The 23,167-nt window shown below is 38.7% G+C and overlaps 1 protein-coding gene across 1 annotated transcript; it reads left to right on the top strand.

Annotated features, from left to right (window-relative positions):
- The first annotated feature begins 6 nt into the window (after positions 1 to 6).
- On the top strand, positions 7 to 22,409 carry LOC111656682 (leucine-rich repeat-containing protein 1). The gene is made up of 14 exons (XM_023408487.2): positions 7 to 526; positions 7,841 to 7,958; positions 8,705 to 8,783; positions 10,208 to 10,297; positions 13,611 to 13,667; positions 13,876 to 13,939; positions 14,723 to 14,797; positions 15,083 to 15,227; positions 15,743 to 15,861; positions 16,325 to 16,408; positions 18,126 to 18,241; positions 18,735 to 18,907; positions 20,188 to 20,327; positions 20,857 to 22,409. Exons 1-14 carry the CDS (start codon positions 368 to 370, stop codon positions 21,013 to 21,015), a joined length of 1,578 nt encoding a protein of 525 aa, XP_023264255.1. The 5' UTR covers positions 7 to 367; the 3' UTR covers positions 21,016 to 22,409.
- Positions 22,410 to 23,167: the final 758 nt, after the last annotated feature.

The raw sequence follows: 23,167 nt of genomic DNA, 5'->3' as shown, positions 1-23,167 counted from the left end.
CCCGCCTCTATACGGAGATGTAGCCCGTGTTTTTACGGTTACAAAAGAGGGCTTTTAAAAACGGCGGGGGGTCGACGTGAGACGAGGAACCAAGTGGAGAGGGAAAAAAACAGGTGCCTACAAAGTCACCAAAGTGAGACAACGACGGACAGTAATTCCCATGTTGGTCGCGACCTGACGAACGTTAGCTCGGTAACGTTATTTACAGCTGGAGTTTCGGTGTTTAGTCGCGTGTGAGTTTCGTCTCGCTTGTGTTTGACGGTGAATTTAGTCCGGGGCTATCCCGCGGTAGCAATCTGTTGCATCCCCCTCCTCCCCGCTGTTTGTTTATCGCACGGGTACGAGATTTATTCCCACCTCCCCCGTGATGTTTCACTGTATACCCCTGTGGCGGTGCAACCGTCATGTTGAGATGATCGATAAACGCCACTGCTCCCTGCTGTATGTGCCCGATGAGATTTATCGCTACGGACGGAGTTTGGAGGAGCTGTTGCTTGATGCCAACCAACTCCGAGACTTGCCCAAGGTAAGCAGCAAACAGCTTCCGCTCACCGGGGTTCAGAGGCAGGGTACCGTAGCTTATTTTTGGTCACATGTAATGTGTTCCTTCGGTTAGAGTGGCTCTGACACGGAGCTGCTAACTGAGCTGATCAGGCGTCCCGTGAGAGTCTGGTGGTACCTGGGGACAGCAATTACGCAAGATCAGCAAGGCAGGCACACTGTGGAGGTGGAAATCTCCCCTGAACTACACCTCCCTCCGCAGGTTGATCTAATGCATGTGCCAGAGTCTGGGTTTAGGTCATAAAACATTTTTATTTGAGTCTCAAATGTCTCGGCAAAGCCCTGACATTTTGTCTGATACGTCAAACCTGTTTGGGCAGGTGATCCCATGCTGAGGTCAGAAATACCCATGACCCTTTGTCTGTGAACTCAGAGAGCCATGACTGTGTGCAGAGAGCATGAAATATCTCATTCTTCAGAGGAAATAGAGTTTAACTATGTTGAACAATATTCAAGTCACAATATATATGACTCAGTAATCTGATATTGTTAAACAGGAATGACTAATGGTGCTCTAGAGCAATATTTATTCAACGCTAGAGGTCCCAAATAAGACGCTTGTTGAAGGTTCATTATTGACTTTGGAAATAAGTTCCACAAAAAAAGAAAAACAAACTCCATCTGCTGATGAAGGCCATGAGATGTAGCCAAAAGCTCCAGAACAATTCCAGTAAGTGGATCTTGTGCATGGTTATGCAACATACAACAAGGATCATCATAATAAATATATATTGTAAAAAAGACAGTTATTTTCATTTTCAATCAGTCAGTCATTTTAGAAATGCACCAAATCAAGCTTCAAGTTCAATACCAATGCTCTTTTTTTCCATATTTAAATCTGTATAACTCATAGTGTTGAACTCATTAGAATAATTTTTAAATGCAGAGACTGAAAGAAACTGAGTTTTTTTGATAATATTGACCAAAAATTATTGTGAATTAGTCATATCATGGCTGATTCCCAATCTTTTTAATATGGGCAGAATTGGCACTGATATCGACCTGGCATATCAGACTGGTGCTTTCCTAATAGAACAGTGAAAAAGGACCATTACAATTTCCCAGCGCCTGAAGTGACGCCTTCAAATAGCCTGAAACTCAACGATATTCAGTTAATTTTGAGAAAAGTAGCAAAATCTTTACACATTAGAATCTGTGAATGGTTGGTATATTTGTTTGATTAGGACTCAGTCAATTAAAGACAGATTAAAGACTTCGATTTACAACGTGTTTTAAGTCTTTAATGAAATAATCGATTCAACACTGTCTATCCAATGTCAAACTGTATTCATAGGTACATGAAGTCACAACTGGATTGGGAGCAAACCTTGTCTTTTGACTACCATTAGATATTCCACAACTTGGATGACTGTAACCCTTTACAGACACAAACACCCAGTGAATCATAGGATGATTGAAGTACTCCATCGCAGTGGCTCTATTTTTGTTTAATAGAAACAACATACTTTGGGGAGGAAGAGGTGCAGAAGCTCGGCCTTCTAACTTGTGACCATGGCGCTCTGGATTAAGTGAGATACTAGTTAACGAATTGTGTGAGAATGGTCCATTTAGTATGTGTCTATGTCCGGGCTTGAAGCTGAAGATCCCAGAGTCTGAAGATGTCTTTCTGGCATTCGTATAGCCCAGAGCTGCTACAGTGAGGGAAAGGATTACTGACTTTGTGGCTTTGTTGCATATTCCCTTTAACTTTTGCAGCCAAACCGGTTTTGTTGTTGATGGTGCTCTCAGTTCTGCTCTGGAGAGTGTATTTTAAGCTTGAGAAAATTGCATTTGTTATTGTCACGGAAACCTTCAACAGCATGGAGTACATTTGGTAATATGTTGGGTTTACAGCTGGCCCTGACAAGTGGACTAGTACACTTGAGAAACTGTCCTGACCTCATATAACTGAAGTCATGGCGGGTCAGATGTAAAGCTGATAGGATTGAGGGACTATTTTGTGCCTTTGCGACGTTTCTTTCATTCTTGGTTTTCATCTAAATATAACATACAGTGATGTGGTCTACAGAAGTATGTACGGTAAAAGGAAAAAGACAGTAGAAAGAATATTTTCAGGGCTTGGCATGTCCATAGAAATTTGATGAAACAGAGATAATGTTAGCAGCCTCTCATGGCTGTGTGACACTGCATTACTTTGTCCATTGAAGAAAAGCACAGGAACAGGTATTCTGACTGAAAACAAAGACAGCATTATGTGTTTTGTTGTCGCCTCACTCGTGCAATTGTAGTGTTTTCTAATGAGTCATCGACCTAAATTGAAAAGTACAGACCAATAAAACCATAAACCAACTTCACTATTCACCTGGCAAACCAGGCGCTTGCATAGTTAACCCTCTCTCCATCATCCGTGCCTGCAAGGGTGTGATTAACAGGTGTACTCTCATTGTGACAACACATACACAGCTGTTTGACAATTTAGCAATATAAATATATATATGCTCATAAGTTTGTATAGAGGGTAGAGCGGTGGATTATTTGCATGCCGACGAGAGAAACTGTGTATTGTGTTCTTTGGCATGTAACTAATGTCATCAATGCTTGCTGAGTGAACCCAAGAAACGTCCCACTGGATAAACCTTGGTATCAGTCCACTCCACTGCTCACTGTGTGGCCTCATCCCATTTGCCTTGGAGGTGGCTAACTGAAAAAAAAAAAAAAAAGAAAAAAAAGCTGACCACTTAACTTTATTATTATATTGACAATGATGTAACAAAGCCTAGACGCAGGAACATATTTCAAGTCAATCATTTCAACCAGCGGGCAGATAAAAACATGCACATGGCAGCCTTAACGGCAAGATGAAACGGCAAAGGTGTGTTTTTACAGTAACAAGATGAGGCAAGTTGAACTTGAGCAGATAGTTTCAATAGTTTTACGAAGAAAAATCTGCTGACCAAGTCACGAAGGTCCTATTTCTTTTTTGTTTTGTTTGTTTTATTCATCATTTTTGCAGACACTGTGGACTGAATTAACAAGCAGTAAATTGTGTGTCTTTGTGTATTCAAAATGTCCCTTAAGCCACTGGTCCTCACGATACATACCATCAGACTGGTTTGTAAACGGCAGTCAAACTAAGAAACTAACCAGCAAGGAAGAATAGGAATGCAAGAGTAGCTGGCTGTTGAAATGTGTTTGCCTGTTCATCCAGTTTAAAAATGAATGCAGTTTTCAGTGTCTCCCGCTCCACTGAAACTGTAAGACAGAGAGGTGGCTGTGTCAAAAACCTTCTTAAATGAAAAAGCAACTCTTACATCTGCGGTGCATATACCTCTGCATAACAGAATTATTTTTAACTGCAATAATTGATCGATAAACCAGTCAATCTAGAGAAAATCAGCAACAGGTTTAAATTTTATTAATCTTTTCAGTAATTTCTCAAGTAAAAAGGCCAAACATTCTGCAGTTGCAGCTTCTTCAGTGCGAGGATGTGATGATGTTCTTTGTCATATACAGGAATGAGCTGAATACAATTAGGGGTTGATTTAAAACAAGCAATCTGAACACACCGCGGGTTGTGGGAAATTATAACAGTATTTTTCACAATTTTCTGACATTTAGTAGACTAAATGATTAACTGAGAAGATTAATCGATCAGACTAAAGACTATCATTGGTTTCATCCCTAGAAGTATCATGTTTTCCAGGTTGACAAACAATAAAATTACCAGATATGACAAGTTGATTTTGAGTGGATTCGCCCCGCAACTGATAAGTCAATCAACAGTTTAAATATGTAAGCTGAAACATGCAGTGATGGCAGTGATGGCAGTGATGGCGAGAGAAAGCAATATCCGGTCTGAGACAGGAAGCTGCAGAGTTTGTTGCATGTCTGAAGTGGTAAAGAAAGTGGTGCGATGAATCCCAGAGCAGGAAGCTGGTGGTTGAACTGACTGTGAAACTCTGAACTCTGATCGACAAAAGAGATGTTCCTGCAAAGAAAGAACTGTCACAAAGGTTAGTGCAGGTGAGTTTCTGACATGTGGTTGTGGCAGAAGCAGTTTTAAACCTAGCCTTTGCTATGATACACTGTAAAATGTGCACATGAAATAACTTGTAATGGACTCAACTAAGCATTCAACACTCTTCGCCTTTATGGCTGTAGGGTTGTGGCCTGGCAAATGTAATTGACTTGATGACAAAGCAAGGAAGCCTAGTCCGGATAAACGGCAAACTCTCTATTACACTCATCTACTCAAATAATTCAGTTTTTTAATGCTGATTTTATAGCTTTTTGGTTTGATTATGTAAGAATATTTGTTGCTAAACTTCACACCTGCATCTTGTACATGAGTACATTATGGGCTTTTGGTGAAAACTTCTGGTACAATGATCCCTGTGCTCACTTTCCAAAACCACCATCAGTGCTAAGAGTGAAACTGGAGGTTCAAACATTGACACGGGAGTTGACAGTATGGTTAATGTATGCTTGACTCAGCCTGTTTTGGTTTTTGTGTGTCACGCATGGGTGACAGTTGGGGGTGTGGTGACACTGAATGACACTAACAGGAGGAACAGGTTTTCTGACAGTAAGTTAAATGCAGAAATTGCGAAGCTCGTCGCAAATTTACAACAAAAGAATCAATTGTATATTGCTGTTTGTTACCTCTCTGGTTGTCTTTATTGTTATGAAGAGGATTAGAAAACTGCATTGAGCATTTGAATGAAACTGACATTGATTTCATTTGAGTCCTTGATAATGGAAGTTTGCGTTTCAACTGTGTCATAAAGGGAGAGGCATAGCTCAAGGAGGAAGTCTGAAGGTGGGAAACATGTAGGTGTGATCAAGCTCAAAACTGAATTGGCAATATTTTCCTGATCTGTCACACCTCAGGTTATTTTTTTGGAAATGAACAAGTCTGCACTAGCAACGACTCCCTTGATAATATCATCAAGATGGATATAAATCTTTGAGCGTTGGCCTTGTGATTGGGAGCAGAGTGATCTGACAGGCACTGCACTTCATACTATGTTTTTTTTTTTTATAAGAAAGTGAAATGTGAAAGTGAAAGGTTGTTAAGATGTGAAAACTCAGACAAACAGTCCCTTCCTGTAAGAACACAGGTTTGTTTGCTTGATCAAATGATGGATTAGCGGCTGTTTTCTTTCTTAAGACCTTGGAAAGACATGGGCATTTTGTAAAAGGGTGGAGTTTGACTCTTGGACTCTTGGACTCTTGGGCCTTATTTGTTGTGCACACATTATTAAAATATGATCTGTATCTGGATATAGTCTACGGAAAATGTGCAACCTGATCATGAATTTTAAAAATGCAAACGGGTTTTACAGATTGCCTTTACACCTAAGCTGACATTAGCTAATGATCAGACGATGCAGGGGGCCCTGGCACTCTAATAATGTTATTGACTCATTATGTGCTGCCTGTGATTGAAGAGTGAGGCTAATTTCACAAAAATGAGCTGCTTGGGTTGTCTGTGGAGCAGCTGTACTCATGATAATTATTACAGCTTAACATATTTTCAGATCATTTAGGTTTTCAATCCATCCTAGCTTTGTTGACCTCCAAACAAAACGTATTTCATTTACCTGGGCATGCTGCAACACCAGTCTGGTCTCCTCTTACAAATAAAGACATGTTTCCTACAGCCTAAAATGTTTCACCTTTTGAATAAATGAAATGTTCCCCTACCAGTTTTTGAAAGCCATATGCCATCCAAAACCCTGTGGATGTAAAAAAAAATTGGTTACAATGGATTTCAACATGTTTTTACAGCATAAATGTACAGTACAGAAAAGTAGAAACCTTCAGCGTACTGAGCACGCAGATCAAAAGAACATATTTAACAGTCAGCTTCAGTGATCGATTGACTGAATAAGAAATAAGAAATGCATGTTTTTCCATTGATGAGCCCCCATGGCCAGATGGCCTGCCCGGTGAAACGCAACAGAGGAGAAAATAGAGAGGCCAGAGGGGAAGTTTTTCTGTTCTGTTGTTGCTAAAACTTTAAGGGAACCTGAAGCAGCATTGTCAGGTACCTGCTCCACCACCACACAGGCAAGGTTCTGCCCGCTCTTGTTATGGGCGTCAAGTATGTGCTTATGATAATTGCTTTTGCTTTTTTGTGTGTGCCAACTGGATCTTTCCTTCTCAGAAACCAACAAACAAAGATTTCTGCACTTCTAAATGGCAACCTGTGAGTTGACCCTGAGGCCACGCATCCAATATGATAGTGTCTGAAAAGCAAAGTTAGAGAGGAGAGGGGTCCGTGGGAGAACTTGGGAAAAGTAATACCGGCTGTCGGACGTCATCAGCACAGCCTGTTGAATAAAAATATCTCACAGTGACGACATTTGTCCTGTTAATTGTATTTTTTTTCAGAAGTGGCTTTTCACTAAAACAGGAGGTGGAGGTGTCTGTTAATTCAATAGGCCACCAGAGATGTTTGCTTTTATTTGAGAAGAAATGGAGCACAGAATTGAATTGAATTGGTAGAGGGGGGAATACTTCCAGTTTCTCAGACATTTGTGACTAATGAATAGGTTTTTCATTAAGAATCCCCAAAAGTTATAAAGCCAGTGGTAAAAAAAAATCATGCCCTCTTGTATTTTTGGAATAAAGGAATAATAAGAAATAAAGAAGGCTTTATTGTCGAGTAGTGAGCTGATGGAACAGTAATAAAGTCAGCATTTAGAGGCTGCAGAATGGTCTTCATCATTATACTCTCTTGCTAAATCTTTTTGCCTAGAAGAATGCCTTGAACCCTAGTCTTTTCCAGTCAGTTCCACACAGAGGAGTCCTGCATGTTTATATTATACACACACACACACATATATATATATATATATATATATATATACATACACACACACATGGAAAAAAATAAGTTAGTTCTGTTACTCCTAGAGCAGCATACGACTTACACTCTTATCTTTCTTTTTTTACATTGTGGTGGCCTCATGTGATTCCCATCATAGCCCCACCCAAGTTCAACCTGAGCAGACATCTAATCAGCCGGAATAATTGAAAATTGTGGGACTGTGCACGGTCTTTAAACATAAAAAGTATAATGCAATGAAGCGTTATTATTTCTGAAAATGCTAACAAGGCGCATGCTACTGCAAGAAAGAAATCAACCACTGCTAAAGATGTGATTATAATTTAAGCACTTGATTTATGTCACCAAAGATTAAATCATCTTCAGTTAAGTATAAATTGAATAAATATGTTGTATACAATTCAATGCGACGGTTTTACTTCCACTTCCACCGCTTTTTACTGACTATCCTTTTTTGCCTTTCAGCCATTTTTCCAGCTGGTTAAACTAAGAAAACTTGGCCTGAGTGACAACGAGATCCAGAGACTTCCACCAGAAATAGCCAACTTCATGCAGCTGGTAGAACTGGATGTCTCTCGAAATGGTAAGAAGGCAAAAAGGTCATATTAAACACACAAGTAACTCATAGTCAGTTGTTACATTTCACATTTTATAACTGTCTTTCTGTGTGTTTTCTTCACATCTGCGAGAGTATGCTTTTACAGCTGAGAGAGACGGCATTAAATTCAACGAATGAATGACACTGGCAGATTTACTCCCCATTAGTGAAGCTGATGCAGCACACGAGCATACAAAAAAGCATGGTTTGCATTAGCCTGAATCTCCCAAGTTGTTTGAATAGACCCGAACATATTCCTTTAGATACACTGGTGAGGTTTCTCCTACAACAAAGCAGCAGTCTGTTCACAGCTGTGGCTGGAGAGCAAAACCAAATTCAAGTTGATAGAAAGTGCATTTAAGACACTGTCTTGTTTATGTTGAGTCATCATTAAGTTGGAGTGTTTTAAACAACTGTACATTTGCTCTTTCTTTTTTGGTCTGAATGCATCATATTTAGTGAGTGAGACCTGGGTAACATAACTTCAATAATAACACAGGTTTATTCTCATTAGATTTACCACAAAATGACATCTTTTCAATCAGGTCTGCACCGTCACTGTCGTGATTTTTATTGTTTATCGCTTGCACTTAAAGCAACTGCCTTTAATTGTATTATTTTGACATGCGTTATTTAACTACTGCTGATTGTGTCGTATATCTATTTTTTGACTGCTGGCCCGAGTGGAGTGATTAAGAAGTGCTGTGACATGTGTCTTTTCTCTTATTCAGATATTATGGAAATTCCAGAGAGCATTTCATACTGCAAAGCCCTCCAAGTGGCAGATTTCAGTGGAAATCCATTAACAAGGTAGTGACACAGATTATGATGTTTTACTTTTCAAAGATACTTTAACCGTGGTCTCTTCTAAAATATTCCTCTGTCAAGATCTGTAACATGGCTAAAACCATACGTTTCATATATGTGATACTTTTCTACTTATCTCCTCCTTAAATAAACCGGCCTATTTATCCAGATTTAAATGTTGGAATAACAAAAGCAGGGAGTACATCTTTGAAAATTAAGAAAATACATGTTTTCTTGTGGTTCATATTGCCATTGTCTGCATTGTGTGTGTTTTTAAGAACTCCAGCTTTTACTCCTGCCGCCATGAACATGACAGATTGCAGATTTTACATAGTTTGCTTTTAATTGTGTGGGTGAGACTAAGTCCAATTTGCACCCCAGCAGGGGAAAAAAAACACACTGCTTTTCAGTCTATAGTTTAGGAGGCAACAATGAATAGTATAACATAGCATTGGTGTTCAATACTTTTAAAGTGCACACAAGCTTCCACACACACACACAACACTCTTTTTCCACAGTAGTAACCTAATTTTCCACTCTTTCATCAGCCCTGATTGAACAGTTTCATAGTAAAGGTTTAGTTACAACTGTGGGTTAGCAGGAATGTGAAGGCACATTAATTCATTTTAAAGGCCCTGTGTATTTTTCAAATGTATAAAAAAGAAGAATTTTATCTTGTTTTTAAAAACATTTACAGCAACAAAAAATATAAAAAGCGATGATTTAGTTGTCTGTATAAATTGTTTTATTAAAGGACCTGTCACTTTAGGATTGATCGCAGGCTCCATTTTGAATTGCAGTGGTGGACATTGTGTTTATATTAGCAGGTTTTAGTTTACATGGAGCGCTATACTTAATCTTGAGAGTGTGCCTGGTTCCAAATACCAGCAGCCGGCTACAGCTCACTTCTAGTCAGTTATTAAGACTTGTTGATACCTTTCTTGATCTCTGGCTTACATTCAGTCCAAATAATGATTCTGGGGAGAAATATTGGAAAGAAATAGTATTTTTTTCATCTCATTCACATTTATGTAGGATGGATTCCACCAGAATGAAGATAACCAGAGCTTGAATGATGCAAGAAGCTTAATGTTGTTGCTGCTATATATCAAAGTGTGACCACAGTAGTCTCATAGTAGTAAAAACTTGACAAAAGAAAGTTTTGTCCTGAACAAGCAGACAATATGTCCATTTAGAAAATTGGATTTTATGCCTTTTTTTTTTTTTTTTTTTTAGGACACCAGATTGCAGAGACTTTTATTGCCTTGCCTAAAGTGCTGGTAAACCCTTGCTTAGCATTGCTGACATTCTCAACAGACAACACAGTCATCCGACAGCACACTTGCCCTCGCCTTTTTAGTGGCCAATATTCATCATTTTCCTGCCGGTGTCTCACATTGTGGCCACTTTGTGTTTTATTTTTGCAGGTTACCTGATAGCTTTCCAGAGCTGCGGAATCTAACATGCCTTTCCATCAATGATATTTCATTGCAAGTTCTTCCAGACAACATTGGGAAGTAAGTGTATACACCGATTCATCATGTTTGCTTTGACGTAATAAGTGGATCTCACCTTTGCCAGTAAAACATTTCCACACCGTTTCATAGCACAAGCAAAAATGAAAATGTTTATCTTACCCTGAAATGACAAATGTCTGTTACTCTGAACAATGACAAACAAATGGTGTTCATGGTGCTTGTAACCTTTTTAGAGATCAGAGAGCGACTACAAATCCCTTGTTTTGGAGCATATTGATGCACTAATAGCCTGAAGTGCATATAATGTAATGATGATGTCGAGGGACTTGTGTCACATAACATCTTATGTGTCTCTGCATTTCCACACTTTGCTTCAGTCTCTGTGATATTGTTAGAAAAATCTTAATTTTATCCACAAATAGATTTAATTTGTTGAGTTCCATAGAAATACTGAACCAAATTCAGTTGTTTTTAATACCACCCTCTGTGATGTGGTGTGTGTTAACAGACATTAAACAGTCTAGCGTGTGAAAGCAACAACATTTTTCCCTTTTGAAACGCCTTGAGCCTTAAAAAATTCTCTAGAGTGGCGCTGTGTGAGCGACTTCTTATCTAGAGGTAAAATATGTCAGGTTTTATTGTTTTAGTCAGTAAACATGATGAGGTGAGAAGTCCTCCTACACAGCCAATTAACATATGGCATGACAGTTTTCCTTCATAACTAAAATAATTAAAAAATCTGTAATGTGTCCAGATCATGACTATGACTCTTTCTGTACAACATTGTGCATTAAGTGCCATTATCATCAGGCACTTGGTTTTCTATTGTCTTCTTCTCCCCCGATTGTAATAATTTCCTCTAAAATCTCTTCCGTCTCACTGCATTAGGGGAAAACATACCAACCACATTACTCTTCACAGACACATCAGTCAGCGTCTGCTCCTTGACTTCATTGTCTTGGTCATAAAAGGCAAAAGTCTTGTTGTGAGATGGCACATAATCCGGACTAGTGAAAGCTCATGTCTGCCAGCATTCTTATTCCTTAGAGGCCTCCCCTATTGTTGAGTTCAGTTATAATTGGATTTAATAACAGAAATATGTGCTTTTAGGTCAAATTGCCACAAGGGATGTTTTTAGTGGAAGTTTGGAATTCAAAGGAAACTGAACTAAGACTCTTACACTGATGGATTTAAAGGGATAAGTTTACTTTAGATGTGCACTTGTGGTTAGAAATGTTGATGTTCTGATATAGGATGGATTTTTTTCAGGAGCTCCTATCATTCATTGCTACAAATGACCTCTTCACCAGACACTTGTCTTTTTTTTTTTTTTTACACATAGTAACACCTTCTTAATTGATGAATTGTGTAGAACAGGATTTAAAACACAAAAGTAACAAAAGATGTTGTTTAAAGGCACTTTTTCTCACACTGATTACTACAGTGAAACTCCCCCGGGTGCAGTAGTATGTTTTAAATGATTACTGGTGGTTGTGGTCTGGATGGCATATTTGAGTCATTAGATAACTGCTGAAAAAGTTGGAGCTAAACTAAACAGAGATTCGTCTCGCCTTGCGGTGGTGCCATAAATTAAGGATTATTGCTTAACCTCTCAGAGATAATGCATGGATGGTGGATGACAGCCTGACTTCTTTTAGTGTACACAGGTCAGGACTATAGACTTTGAAATAATGCTATGCCACCTATTGATGGGCTTTTAAGACTTAATGTTATTCTGATGTTTTACACATACAACATTTGGCCTAAATTAAATTTCGTGCAAGACGAAACCCGCCAGATAGATTTTTTTTTTTAATTAAGATCCATACTGTAATGGATCATCTGAGTAGTGATGATGGTCCTGCAGAACTGACCTATAACATTTGTAGCTGTGTTGTGCGTTGAGCTTTTCTCAGGTTCTGCATATTTCCTTAGTTGCATAATATTCTGCAACATGTTAAATCTTGTTGTTTAAAGATTATAAACAAGCTTCAAACATAAAAACACTAAAACCAAAGTCAGTTAAGATTGTATTTTAGAAAAATGACGCTTCCTTTCAGAAATCTGTTTTGTAGATTACCTGGTTGGCTATAAAAGCCGTTTCTCATACTGTTCATGTTGTTTGCCATGGCAACGGCTACAAACTGAACATAGACAAGAGCTGGAACTGTGTATGTGACTGATTTACATCATTTTGTATGACGTATAGAGTTTTCCTACCAAGAAAGTCACCTAAAGTTCAAGTGATCTCTTCACACCCGTTTCCTAGTGGTACGGCATGTGCCCCACATATGTCTCATATCTATCTTACATAAAACAGTGACTTAAGGCCTGCGCTCTGTCAAGGGAAGAAGGTAATGAAAACCATAACACAGTTGGAACAACACACTGGAGGGCTTTTAGACATGGATAAAGTAAATGTTTAAGGGGTTAAATGACATCATTTATCTCCTGAGATGGGAGTGTTTTCTGGCAAAAAGTAGCATTCACAGAAACCTGCGACATTGATGCAGTAAAGTGGTTGTTTACATCATTTAGCTGATCTCTAAAACCAGATTTCAGGCAGAGTCTTTTAATCTCTGGCTTGCGATCTGAAAGAAAAACACTCACAGAAAGCAAGATTAAGGAAAAGTAGCAGTTGGATTGCATATAATGTTGAGAGTCAGCCGGGTTTTCAAGAGACACTTGATGTAGACTAGATTAAGAACCAGTTTAAACATACCTACTTGGTACGGAAACTGCAGTGCCACTCTAAAGGCTTTAGAAACAATTCATTAGTGTCATATTTCTGACAGTGATAGAGCTTGGCTAATTGACTCATAATATTTGGTTTGGCATTCAGATCAGGAAAATGTTGAAAAAGATGTTAACTCCTCGGTCCATCTCTAATCCCACACGAAGGCTGAATTATTTAGTCTGGGTTCTGATCAACAACATGGACTTTGCACTGTACTAGTAAGCTGTTGTCATAAAATCCTCCATTAATTGGGTACATGTGCAGCACGGAGGCGTACATAAGCAGCACTGTGCTGTACTTTGTTCTATGATAACCATTTAGACATTTTGCTCTTCATTTAAAGAATGCAGCGGTTGTTTATGCTGCTGCGATTTCAGAGCCTTGATAAGACTGACACACCTCTAAAGTACTTCCTTTTCCCAGATATCTGATTGCAAGGAGACGTTTTACGGCCATTTTTGTTTTTTAGCTCTCATTTAAACTCATTGTTTCTTTTTAGAAACATCCAAGAGCATCATGTCTAATATTTATCTGTGTTGCTTAGATAAGAGTAGAAGTTGCATAGAAACTACAGTTTCTACAGCAAGTAATCTTTCTTTTCTCCTGTCATCGCAGCCTTTCCAATTTGGTATCACTAGAACTCAGAGAAAATCTGCTCACATTCCTACCAGAGTAAGTATTCAACTAACTGCACAGTATGTATGGAAATTTATATATGTATGTATTGTTGTATCGTATCTCCGTAGGTTACTTTGTGGGCTTTATTATAGAAGAGAGTCTTTAACATTTCAGGGAGCGACGTTACCTTGAGGTTGATAAGGTATAGAAGCCTTTTTGACTTTATTTTCATTAGAATTTTCCTTGCATCTGTCAACCACAGGTCACTATCTCTGCTTCATAGACTTGAAGAACTCGACCTAGGAAATAATGAACTCTACAGTCTGGTAAGTCTTTTTTCTCTGGGTGTGTGTGAGCTTGTTTACTCAGAAGAATGCCACATTGCCACTCACAAAATGAGCAGAATGAAACTTTTCCCATTTCCTTGTTCTTGTCATGTCCGAGTACATTAACGTCCCTCGAGAACAGCTTTCACCTCTTATCACGCAGATGGGAGGATGACCATCTGTGTTGAGCTCTGGTTTTAAGTTGTAATCTTATGCGAGCGGTCTAACTCTGATGGTGAATGATTTACTGACAGATCAAGCAAAGACAGACTCGGAGAAATGGCTTTTAATGTGTTTTATTTTCTTTACAGTGTATTCCTCAGTTGTGCGTCCAGTGAACTGAAGTTATTTACATTTTTGGATGTTGTCTGAATTTCTTCTGCTCGCAATTGTGGTAGTTAATATTTGGTTTTCAGTATTATCCTTTATTCCATACTGTTGACACGGCTCTGTTATATTTAATGAATATAATTAAATTGATTTGTCATGATGCCAAAAAGCAGCAGAAGAGTTGTGATATGCTCTTGAAGAAAGCAGTGTAACCTAAAACGAAAATAAGTATTGATAGAATTATATGGGGGGGTTGTGGATCCATTTTCATTCATTTCAACCGATTTCTATTCGCTGTGTGTGCACATCATGAATTTGAATCAAAGAAAAAAGCAGTATATTGTTAGAATCAAATCACTAATATTGCATTCTTCTGTTTTATTGTCTCTTCTTGTCTTTTCTATTTTTCTGGCTCTCACTCTTTCAATCCCTACATTTCTTCCTCCCACATAGCCGGAGTCAATAGGCTGTCTTGTCAGCTTAAAGGACTTGTGGCTGGATGGAAACCAGTTGGCTGACATACCTGCAGTAAGCTTTGCATGCAAATGTATAGACTGTGTTTGAGATTCTGTTATCATTATTATAGTACCACTTTTTCATATAATCCATTTTATAGCATTGTGCATTGGTGCATATATATATATATATAAATATATATATATAAATAAAAGTTCAGAAAATAAAATTAGAACAAGAATCAGTGACAAAAAATTCCATCCCAAGATAAGACAAATGTTTTCTTGCAGCCATGTTGAACATGTGTCCAAAGCCTAAGGTGTTTGCTTTACCACAAGTCTCTGCTCTGAATCATAGGAGATGGGCAGTATGAAAAGCCTGTTGTGTCTGGATGTGTCAGAAAACAAAATGGGGCACCTTCCTGAGGAGTTGGGAGGCCTGCTGTCACTAACTGACCTGCTGGTGTCTCAGAACCTCATTGATGCTCTCCCCGAAAGCATTGGTAAGCACTTGAATTCTCCTAGCCCTTTATTAGCGTGATTATGCTATCTTTGCAAGCTTGTCGTGGGTATATTTTGACATAGGTTTTTTCTCATCATCTCGTAAGATTCTCACACATGGGAAAACATTGCTTTTCTGCATGTGCTGTATGTGGCAGCCAATATGCTTTGGTGTCTGCATTTAATGTGACAGCTACCAAATCTCTAAGCGCTTGTGCTGCAGCACTGCTTTTAGTCATTTGTTTTAAAGAGATACATTCACATTTGGATGATATCTAGCTCTTGCTCCTATGTGGTTTTAATGCACTTATTTTAACTCACTCTGGACAAGAGTGTCTGCCAAATGAATGAATATTGATGTAATGTATTGAAAATAACACACTGAAAATAAATATAACTTAAGGGACGGCAATACACATTTTACGCAATGTTCCCGTTATGACCTCATCAGCTTGCTCAGTAATATTTAAACAAGGTTTGTAGTGTGTCTAATATATATATTTTTATTTCTCTGCAGGAAAACTACGGAAACTTTCTATATTGAAAGCCGATCAGAATAAACTAACTTATCTTCCAGAGAGCATTGGCAACTGTGAAAGTCTCACTGAACTTGTGCTCACAGAGAACCATATACAGGTTTGTTTGCAACTGTATTAATGTTTTGTCTTCAAAACGTAATGAAAACATTATAGGGTTAGTACCGTCACACTTATTTTACAAAGTTGGGCCTTAGCTCGCCCATGCTAACCGAACTGGAAAAATAGCTATAGGCAAGACTGATGTGCAGACTGCTGAAGTACAAGTGATGACACACTGAGTGAGACAGAGACGGAAAACCACATTCAGGTGATGCGTACGTGACCGCTCTGACCTGTCTGTGTTTTTCTGTCACATCCCATTTTGTCTGTCTGCATGAGAGCACCTCCCTATACTGATGACACGTGGATGATTTGGCTCTCTATATTGTCCTCATTTTATGGATAAATTGATTAATTGGACAAACTGTTTAACTGTTAAAATATAATGTAAAGAAAAAAATAAAATAATGAAATACTTATGATGTTCTTTTTTTAATTGTTGTTTTGATTTATTGTTTCAGAGTTTGCCGAGGAGTATTGGGAAATTGAAACGGCTTTCCAACTTCAACTGTGACAGAAACCAGCTAATGTCATTACCCAAGGAGGTAAGCTTTTCACATATCAACCAACATCAGTTACCCAAAAATCATAGAGTACCAAAGAACCTAAAATATGTGTTTTATAATCCAGATATAACTCTTCTACTAATAGATATGTATAACAGATTGTGTACAATCTAATGACATCCAAGTTTATAGTGGTAATATTCAGCACCAAATACAGAAATCAGCCAACCCAGACTGGTGCCCCTCCTTTCCTTACCAAAGAAACCAAAGAAACCAGAAAGACAAATGATGATGTTACCTCCAATAAATATAGTAATTGTGAAGCCTAAAAACCACAGATCTACAAAAAAAAACAGGAGCTCTTACGCTCGTTGCCTGCAGGTGGTGCAAGTGTCAAAATGTGCCGAAATGATAACTCTCTTTACCTGTAGATGACACACATCGACGCGATCTTCGTCTTCAGGTGTAAACTGCTGCTGTTGTTATTTTTCTTGTCAGCAGGTGGTGCAGGTTAGGCAGGAACTGCAGCTCTGACCTTCAAATTATCATTACAAATGTGAATTTTTCTGTCCGGTTTTTTCTGTATTGAGTGCACTAATGTAATGCTCTTAGACTGCCATTATTCTAAGGCTTTAATGCAACAGTTTATGAGTGACATTGAGATTTTCCTTGGCTCAAATTGTTAAACTATCTAAAGTTCATTCACGTTTTGGATCAACAATGCTCTTCCTTGTTGTGCTTTCTCTTTTCACTTTTACTGCTCAGTCCTCTCGGTTTGCTCATCTCTGTCTGAGTGTCTCCATTGTGTTTGTATGTGACATTCTTTTCTAACCTCTTGTCTGTTTAAGTGAAGGCACGCCTGGTTGAAAGCTTCATCTGAAAGGCTTCTTCAGACGTTGTACAATGGCCTTGTGTATTAATGATGCAAAGACTGCAGTGTTTGGAGAAAAAATAACAGTTGAACACACTTGGCCTTAGATAATGAATCGATGGTGTCACTGTTTTCTCAAACCAGCATTGCATGACATCTCTAACAATCACAGCATAACAATTTCCCAAGTATTGATTTGTGCTTTGCTGAGCTACTTGACCATTGGCCCAGTTTTATGGATTCTATTGATTGTTGATTAGTTGCTCCTAACACATTTTCCCTGGCTGACTTTTGTCTGTGCTCACATGGAATCATGTATTTGAATTGTTCTAAAACTGACGATTTCCAATGTTTTGTTTGTTCCTTCTGCTTCGTTTACTGTAGACTCTATTCTCTCCTGTGGACGCATAAAGCACTTACCATATGATGAGCTTAACCTGCTCCTTTTAACGTGATGAATCTCTGGAACAGTACTGGTATCCTGCTCCTGCAGGTCTCTGTCTGAGCAGATTAATAGATTACAACTGCAGTTCAGCTGGCCCATCAAGTCTCTGCTTTGTCTGGCTACTAGGTCTAATTGTTCCTAATTTTAGGTCCCTGCACCACATCCCATTGACATTTAACTAATCTGCCACCGAGATCACCAATTCTGGGACAAAGTGCCCAAATACTGCCAACAGGCTCACTCTGGTTTCTTTTGTTCTTCATTGTTAAAACGCCAGATTTATACTTATGTGTATTTTGTTTTATATTAAATTATACTCCATATCCAGACGAGGAGAGGAAAAATCCCCACTGAAACCACTTAGTGTTTTTATGCTTCATGGGATGCCTGTTTCTGTGGTTGACATGCAGCCTAATCATGATGTCTCTTCTATTAACTAGATCGGGGGCTGCAGCGGTCTGAATGTCTTCTGCGTACGAGAGAACAGGCTGACGAGGATACCGTCAGAGTTGTCTCAAGCCACCGAACTGCATGTGTTCGATGTCTCTGGAAACAGGTATGTGCAACAAGGTGGAGAAGGTAGTTTACACCAACTCAAGTGAAAGATATATGGATAAAAAGCAAATACAAACCCAAATTTTAGAAAACATGAAACATGATTCTTGATTAAATACTTGTTTTCTACTTTCTGATCCCTGAAGATTATCCTGATATTTTGACAACATATTACTCACTCGCTGTCAGTGGGAGATTGTTTTGGCTCTGGTTCTCTGCATTTACCTGTTTTGGTCCAAGCTTTGTCTTCAGAGGAGGCTGTAGCCAATGTCTGCTGCTTGAGTCACACACACAAACATGTTCACCTCTGTGTCTGGGGAGTGTTTCCCCTCCTGCACATTGTCAGAACAACTGCCAAGTTCCTCATCCGAAGTACTAATCCTAAAAGCTAACACAGCAGTGTTACGAAAATAAGAACCTGCAGGTATCTTGTGGTTTCTTTATATCCTATATAATATGAGCCGGTTAGATATTTATTTCCTGTTTGTTTTCAGGTTGACCCACTTACCGCTGTCACTGACCACACTACGACTGAAAGCCTTATGGTTGTCAGAAAACCAGTCGCAGCCTCTCCTCACCTTTCAGACCGACGAGGATCCTGACTCAGGCGAGAAGGTGCTCACCTGCGTGCTGCTGCCTCAACAGCCATGTGAACCAGACAGTAAAGGTAATGTTTTTTTTTATTTTTTTATATCAAGTCTAAGATAGTTCCCTGAAGTTTTGAATAACCAAACCATGAATCATCTGTGTTATCAGGAGCTCTAGACATTTTTTTCATACTGGACTGAGTGAAATGACAGTTGTGTGTGTGTGTGTGTGTGTGTGTGTGTGTGTGTGTGTATGTGTATAATATAAATATAGTAGTGCGCATGCTTATCTATCTATCTATCAATCTATCAAACTATCTACAGATACACACATACATATATATATATGTACACACACACACACACACACACTGTGTTTGTGTGTATATTTATATATATATATTTATGTGTGTGTGTGTGTGTGTGTGTGTGTGGGATCAGTGTCTCCATGCTCCTTAAGTGTCAGGCTACAGTGAAACGACTTGGTGCCAGCACTGTGACATTTGAGTATTATTCCTCATCAGTTCTTGCCTCGTCCCTGATTATTTAGTGCCCTGCGGTTTTGGCGACATTATCACATGATCTGCTCGGGGAAGCACAGCGTGTTCTGTGCCCTCTGATCCTTCCCCGCAGTATCTGTCGATTATGAGGTCCTGTAAGGGATCACAGCGCCTATAACGGATCAGGCCCTCTCCTGTCCCTTGAGGCCCTCCTTGGTTATGTTTTTCAGAAATGCAGCGGATTGGACAGTTAAAGAGGCTTAGCAGCGGCTGGCCTGCTGCCATTAAAAGCTCGCCTAGTGGGTATAGAGATGCGGCTGAAGGCTGGCTCTATCTCTGCTTGATACGACAGTCTATTGTCATTTTTATTCTTTGCGTTCATCTACAGACAAATGTGTGGAGTATATGCGTTTCACTGCAAAAGGCTTGTTCCTTCATGTCACTGTATGTTGCACTTAAAAAAAGCCGTTTCTCCCTCAAAAAGAAACGGTGGCATTTATGTATTGACGTGCTGTCTCTCTCTTGTGGGAGAGATGCAGATGTAAGACTGGTGGAGGTCAGATGAGTGAGGGTGAAGCCGTAGTTGGGGGCAGGGAAGATTGTGTTGCTGTAAGCCTGTGACTAAGCTGGGATTTGAAACTGTGATCTGGCAGTTTCAGGCTCCCTCTCATAAGAGCTGGGTTATGTGACAGTTTTCATTTCTTGAGTTGGCAGATTGTGGAGAAACGATCATAACAACCATATTGATTTTAATCTACTGTAATATTCATTTTACGATCTGTAATTCATTCTTAGCATTTTTACACATGCATGAACTCCAGTAATACAATTTGTGTTGTCTCTTTTAAAAACAACCTCAGGCTCTGATAAACTCGCCCGCTTTGGAGCCCTGGAGAGCCTGGTGAATGACATGGCAGATGACACGTGGGACAGGAAAGCCGTGAACAGGATCAGTGCTATTCACTTCCTTGATGATGATGAGGAGGAGGATGATGACAAGGTGAGAGCGCCGAGCTCAAGGGCTCAACTACGGCGCAGAAAAAGCAAAAATGAAAAGCCACTGTTAAGGGATGAGTCTGGTGATATTCTAGATTTTTCTTATTGTCAACAAATCTTATATAAAGACTAAAACTAACAGTGAACTGTATCCAAAGGCTGATATATCTCATTCCTCTGAGCCATAGAGCCCGTTACTAAAAACACATGATGTCCATATTAGAGAAACAAGAGCAAAGAGCTGCTTTTAGTGAAATGCTAACACCAGCTGCTAGCTTGCTCACAATGACAATAGTAACATGATGATGCAAAAATTAATTACATTTTCTATTACATTTTGCTACTTTGAAGCCAAAGGTGACACATTTGCAATCAGTCATTTAGTTAGGACGTTCCGTTATGACATAGCCTTTATCCAGCCATGCCCATTTTTAACTGTTCTTCGCTCACCACCTAGAGCAGATGCAAGTAATTACTCCTTTTGCTGCATATATAGAAAGTGTACCACTAATTAGAGTCATTCCTTCGCGCAGGGAACTTTACTCCGGCGGGCTACGCCTCACCCCGGTGAGCTGAAAACGATGAAGAAAGCAGCTGAGAACCTCCGCAACGACCTGAACGCTGCCAAAGGCCTGGACTCCAACAAAAACGAGGTCAATAACGCTGCAGACAGAGTGACCACGTCTGTGTGACCTTTACCTCAGCAATGTTTTTTACCTCCTGTGTCTCGCCGCCGTGTTGTCCTGCACAACCCCCGCAGTCCCCCCCCCAACCCCCCCCACCCCTTTTCTATGTTTTACCTACAAACCCCAGTGTGGCCTACCCTCCTCTGATTAAACCCTGGGACGCCTGTAACCTTACTCCATCTCCAGTCCTGTGTAAAAACGTGTTTGACTCAGTCTACCAGGGCCGCTGTGCCTTCCTTTTTTAAAAAAAAATTAACGTCCACAGCAATAATCTGCACAGAGATGCTCCTTTTAAAAGATATTTTAAAAATTTATTACTTTTTTAAATGCCTCTTTTTTAAAAATATACATTAGGTAGTTGCACTATTATAAGTCTTTATAATATGGTCAAACCTTCTTAAATGTATTATATATTTGTTCTGTATCTATTTTTAAAACACTGGGTGAACTTCTTTTTACATTTTGGGCGAACATAAAAGCAGGAGTTTTTGGACCTACTGATTAAAGATTATTGTATAGTCTCTTGTGAATATTGATACTTTTTTACTTTTCGGCAGCTCAGATGTAAATAAAATTGTATAGTAAATTTCTTAATCAGTTGCAGATTTTTAAACTTTTTCTCTTTGTTTCAAACTTGGTACTTTTTTCTTTCTTTCTTTCTTTCTTTCTTTCTTTCTTTCTTTCTTTTTTTTTTTTTTTTTTTTTTTTTTTTTTTTTTTTACACAATCAAAGCAATGAACAAAACACAGTCACTAATGTCTTATTCAGTCCATATAATTATCATTGGGTGAGTGGATGGCCTTGAATTCTATTTTTATTCATTTATATTGTAAAAAATATCTAGACCTATTTTTTTGGATAATGAATAGATTTGATTAATTAAGTTTGGATTTAAGTACTGCACATCAAACTTTAATTCCTTATCTGCAATGTAATAATGCAGAGATAACAAAGCTATCTTATTTATATGTGCTGTGCTTCACTGCTTTGCGATGTTTTCCAAATAGATGCCAAAACCAGCTGTATTTTATTTTAAAAGTTTTCCTTCCCTTTAACAAAGAGTACTGTACAGAATAATCGTCGGAGGTTTGGTGACAATGAGGTTCGTACCACAAGGATGGCATCCTTTAAAAATGCAGTTGTTAGAAGTTCCACTATAATGCACTTCTCAGCGTTTCTCAGATCTTATTCTTTTATATGGTACATGATAAGTTGTATTATTTTGTTTTTAAATTGATTGCAAAAAAATTGAACCAGAGAAATTGGTTCAAGTGTTGGTGTTAATGTTTTAATTATTTTCTGATCAAACTGCACAAAACGGATCTCGAACAGGCAGTGGGCCTCGAGATTTGGATGACTTTTTAACCACTGATCAATAAAATGAGTGCAACACTAAACAACATGTTTGTTATTCCTTTAATTTTATTCGTCAGCCTGTTTGAATTTAGAGACAATAACAAAGACTTTCTTAATGTCACCTCAGTTGAGTTAAACTTGCTTAACTTTTAAATGTCAAATTTAAAAAAACTTACATTTGGTGTGGTCTTTGTTCTTATCCATATAATAAGAAATATAAAAATAATATAGTGTCAACCAGAAATTCCATTTCCTAACCCTTCCATTGCTTGTTTTGTCTGTCCAACAGTGCATGATGTTTCTGTACTGCTCTGACAGCATGTGCCATATTTGACTTGTCTATCCTGCACGTCCTACATGTTGTACTGACGCTAGCATGTTTTCAGTATACGAGAAAATGAATGAGTGTGTGTGTGTGTATATATATATATATATATATGTATATATATGTATATGTGCTCATCACATTCCAAATATACATATAGTGAAACTAGAGCTACAGATCTCGGGAATATATCCCACTGATGCGTTATCCCAGGTTGTAGTTTTCACGCTTGGCAGATGCACCTTTAGTACATTTTTACCATGTACAATCTTTTGACAATTTAAAAAGAACATTTTATGAGTAGCCTAACATCAGTAAGGCTTTTTGTATTGTTAGTTATCATTTTTATGAATTTTCTGTTACTGATGTTCAGTTTCAGGTAGCGACCTGTTTGTACTAATGAATGCAGCGGTGATTCACCTGGCCTTTCACTGTTTTTTAAGAGGAAGTTTGTTCTGTGAGACCAAGACGCCTTTC

This window comes from Seriola lalandi, unplaced genomic scaffold (assembly GCF_002814215.2).
Source record: "Seriola lalandi dorsalis isolate HSWRI2012SDOR001 ecotype SW California unplaced genomic scaffold, Sedor1 jcf7180002054364, whole genome shotgun sequence".
Classification (NCBI taxonomy): Eukaryota; Metazoa; Chordata; class Actinopteri; order Carangiformes; family Carangidae; genus Seriola; species Seriola lalandi.
This window is presented reverse-complemented; position numbering and strand designations above follow the sequence as displayed.

Coding starts and splice junctions, on each gene's coding strand:
- LOC111656682 (XM_023408487.2), top strand. CDS start 368: ATGTTTCACTGTATACCCCTGTGGCGGTGCAACCGTCATGTTGAGATG. Junction 14,798..15,082: donor AGTTGGCTGACATACCTGCA/GTAAGCTTTGCA, acceptor TCTGAATCATAG/GAGATGGGCAGTATGAAAAG. Junction 16,409..18,125: donor TAATGTCATTACCCAAGGAG/GTAAGCTTTTCA, acceptor TCTATTAACTAG/ATCGGGGGCTGCAGCGGTCT.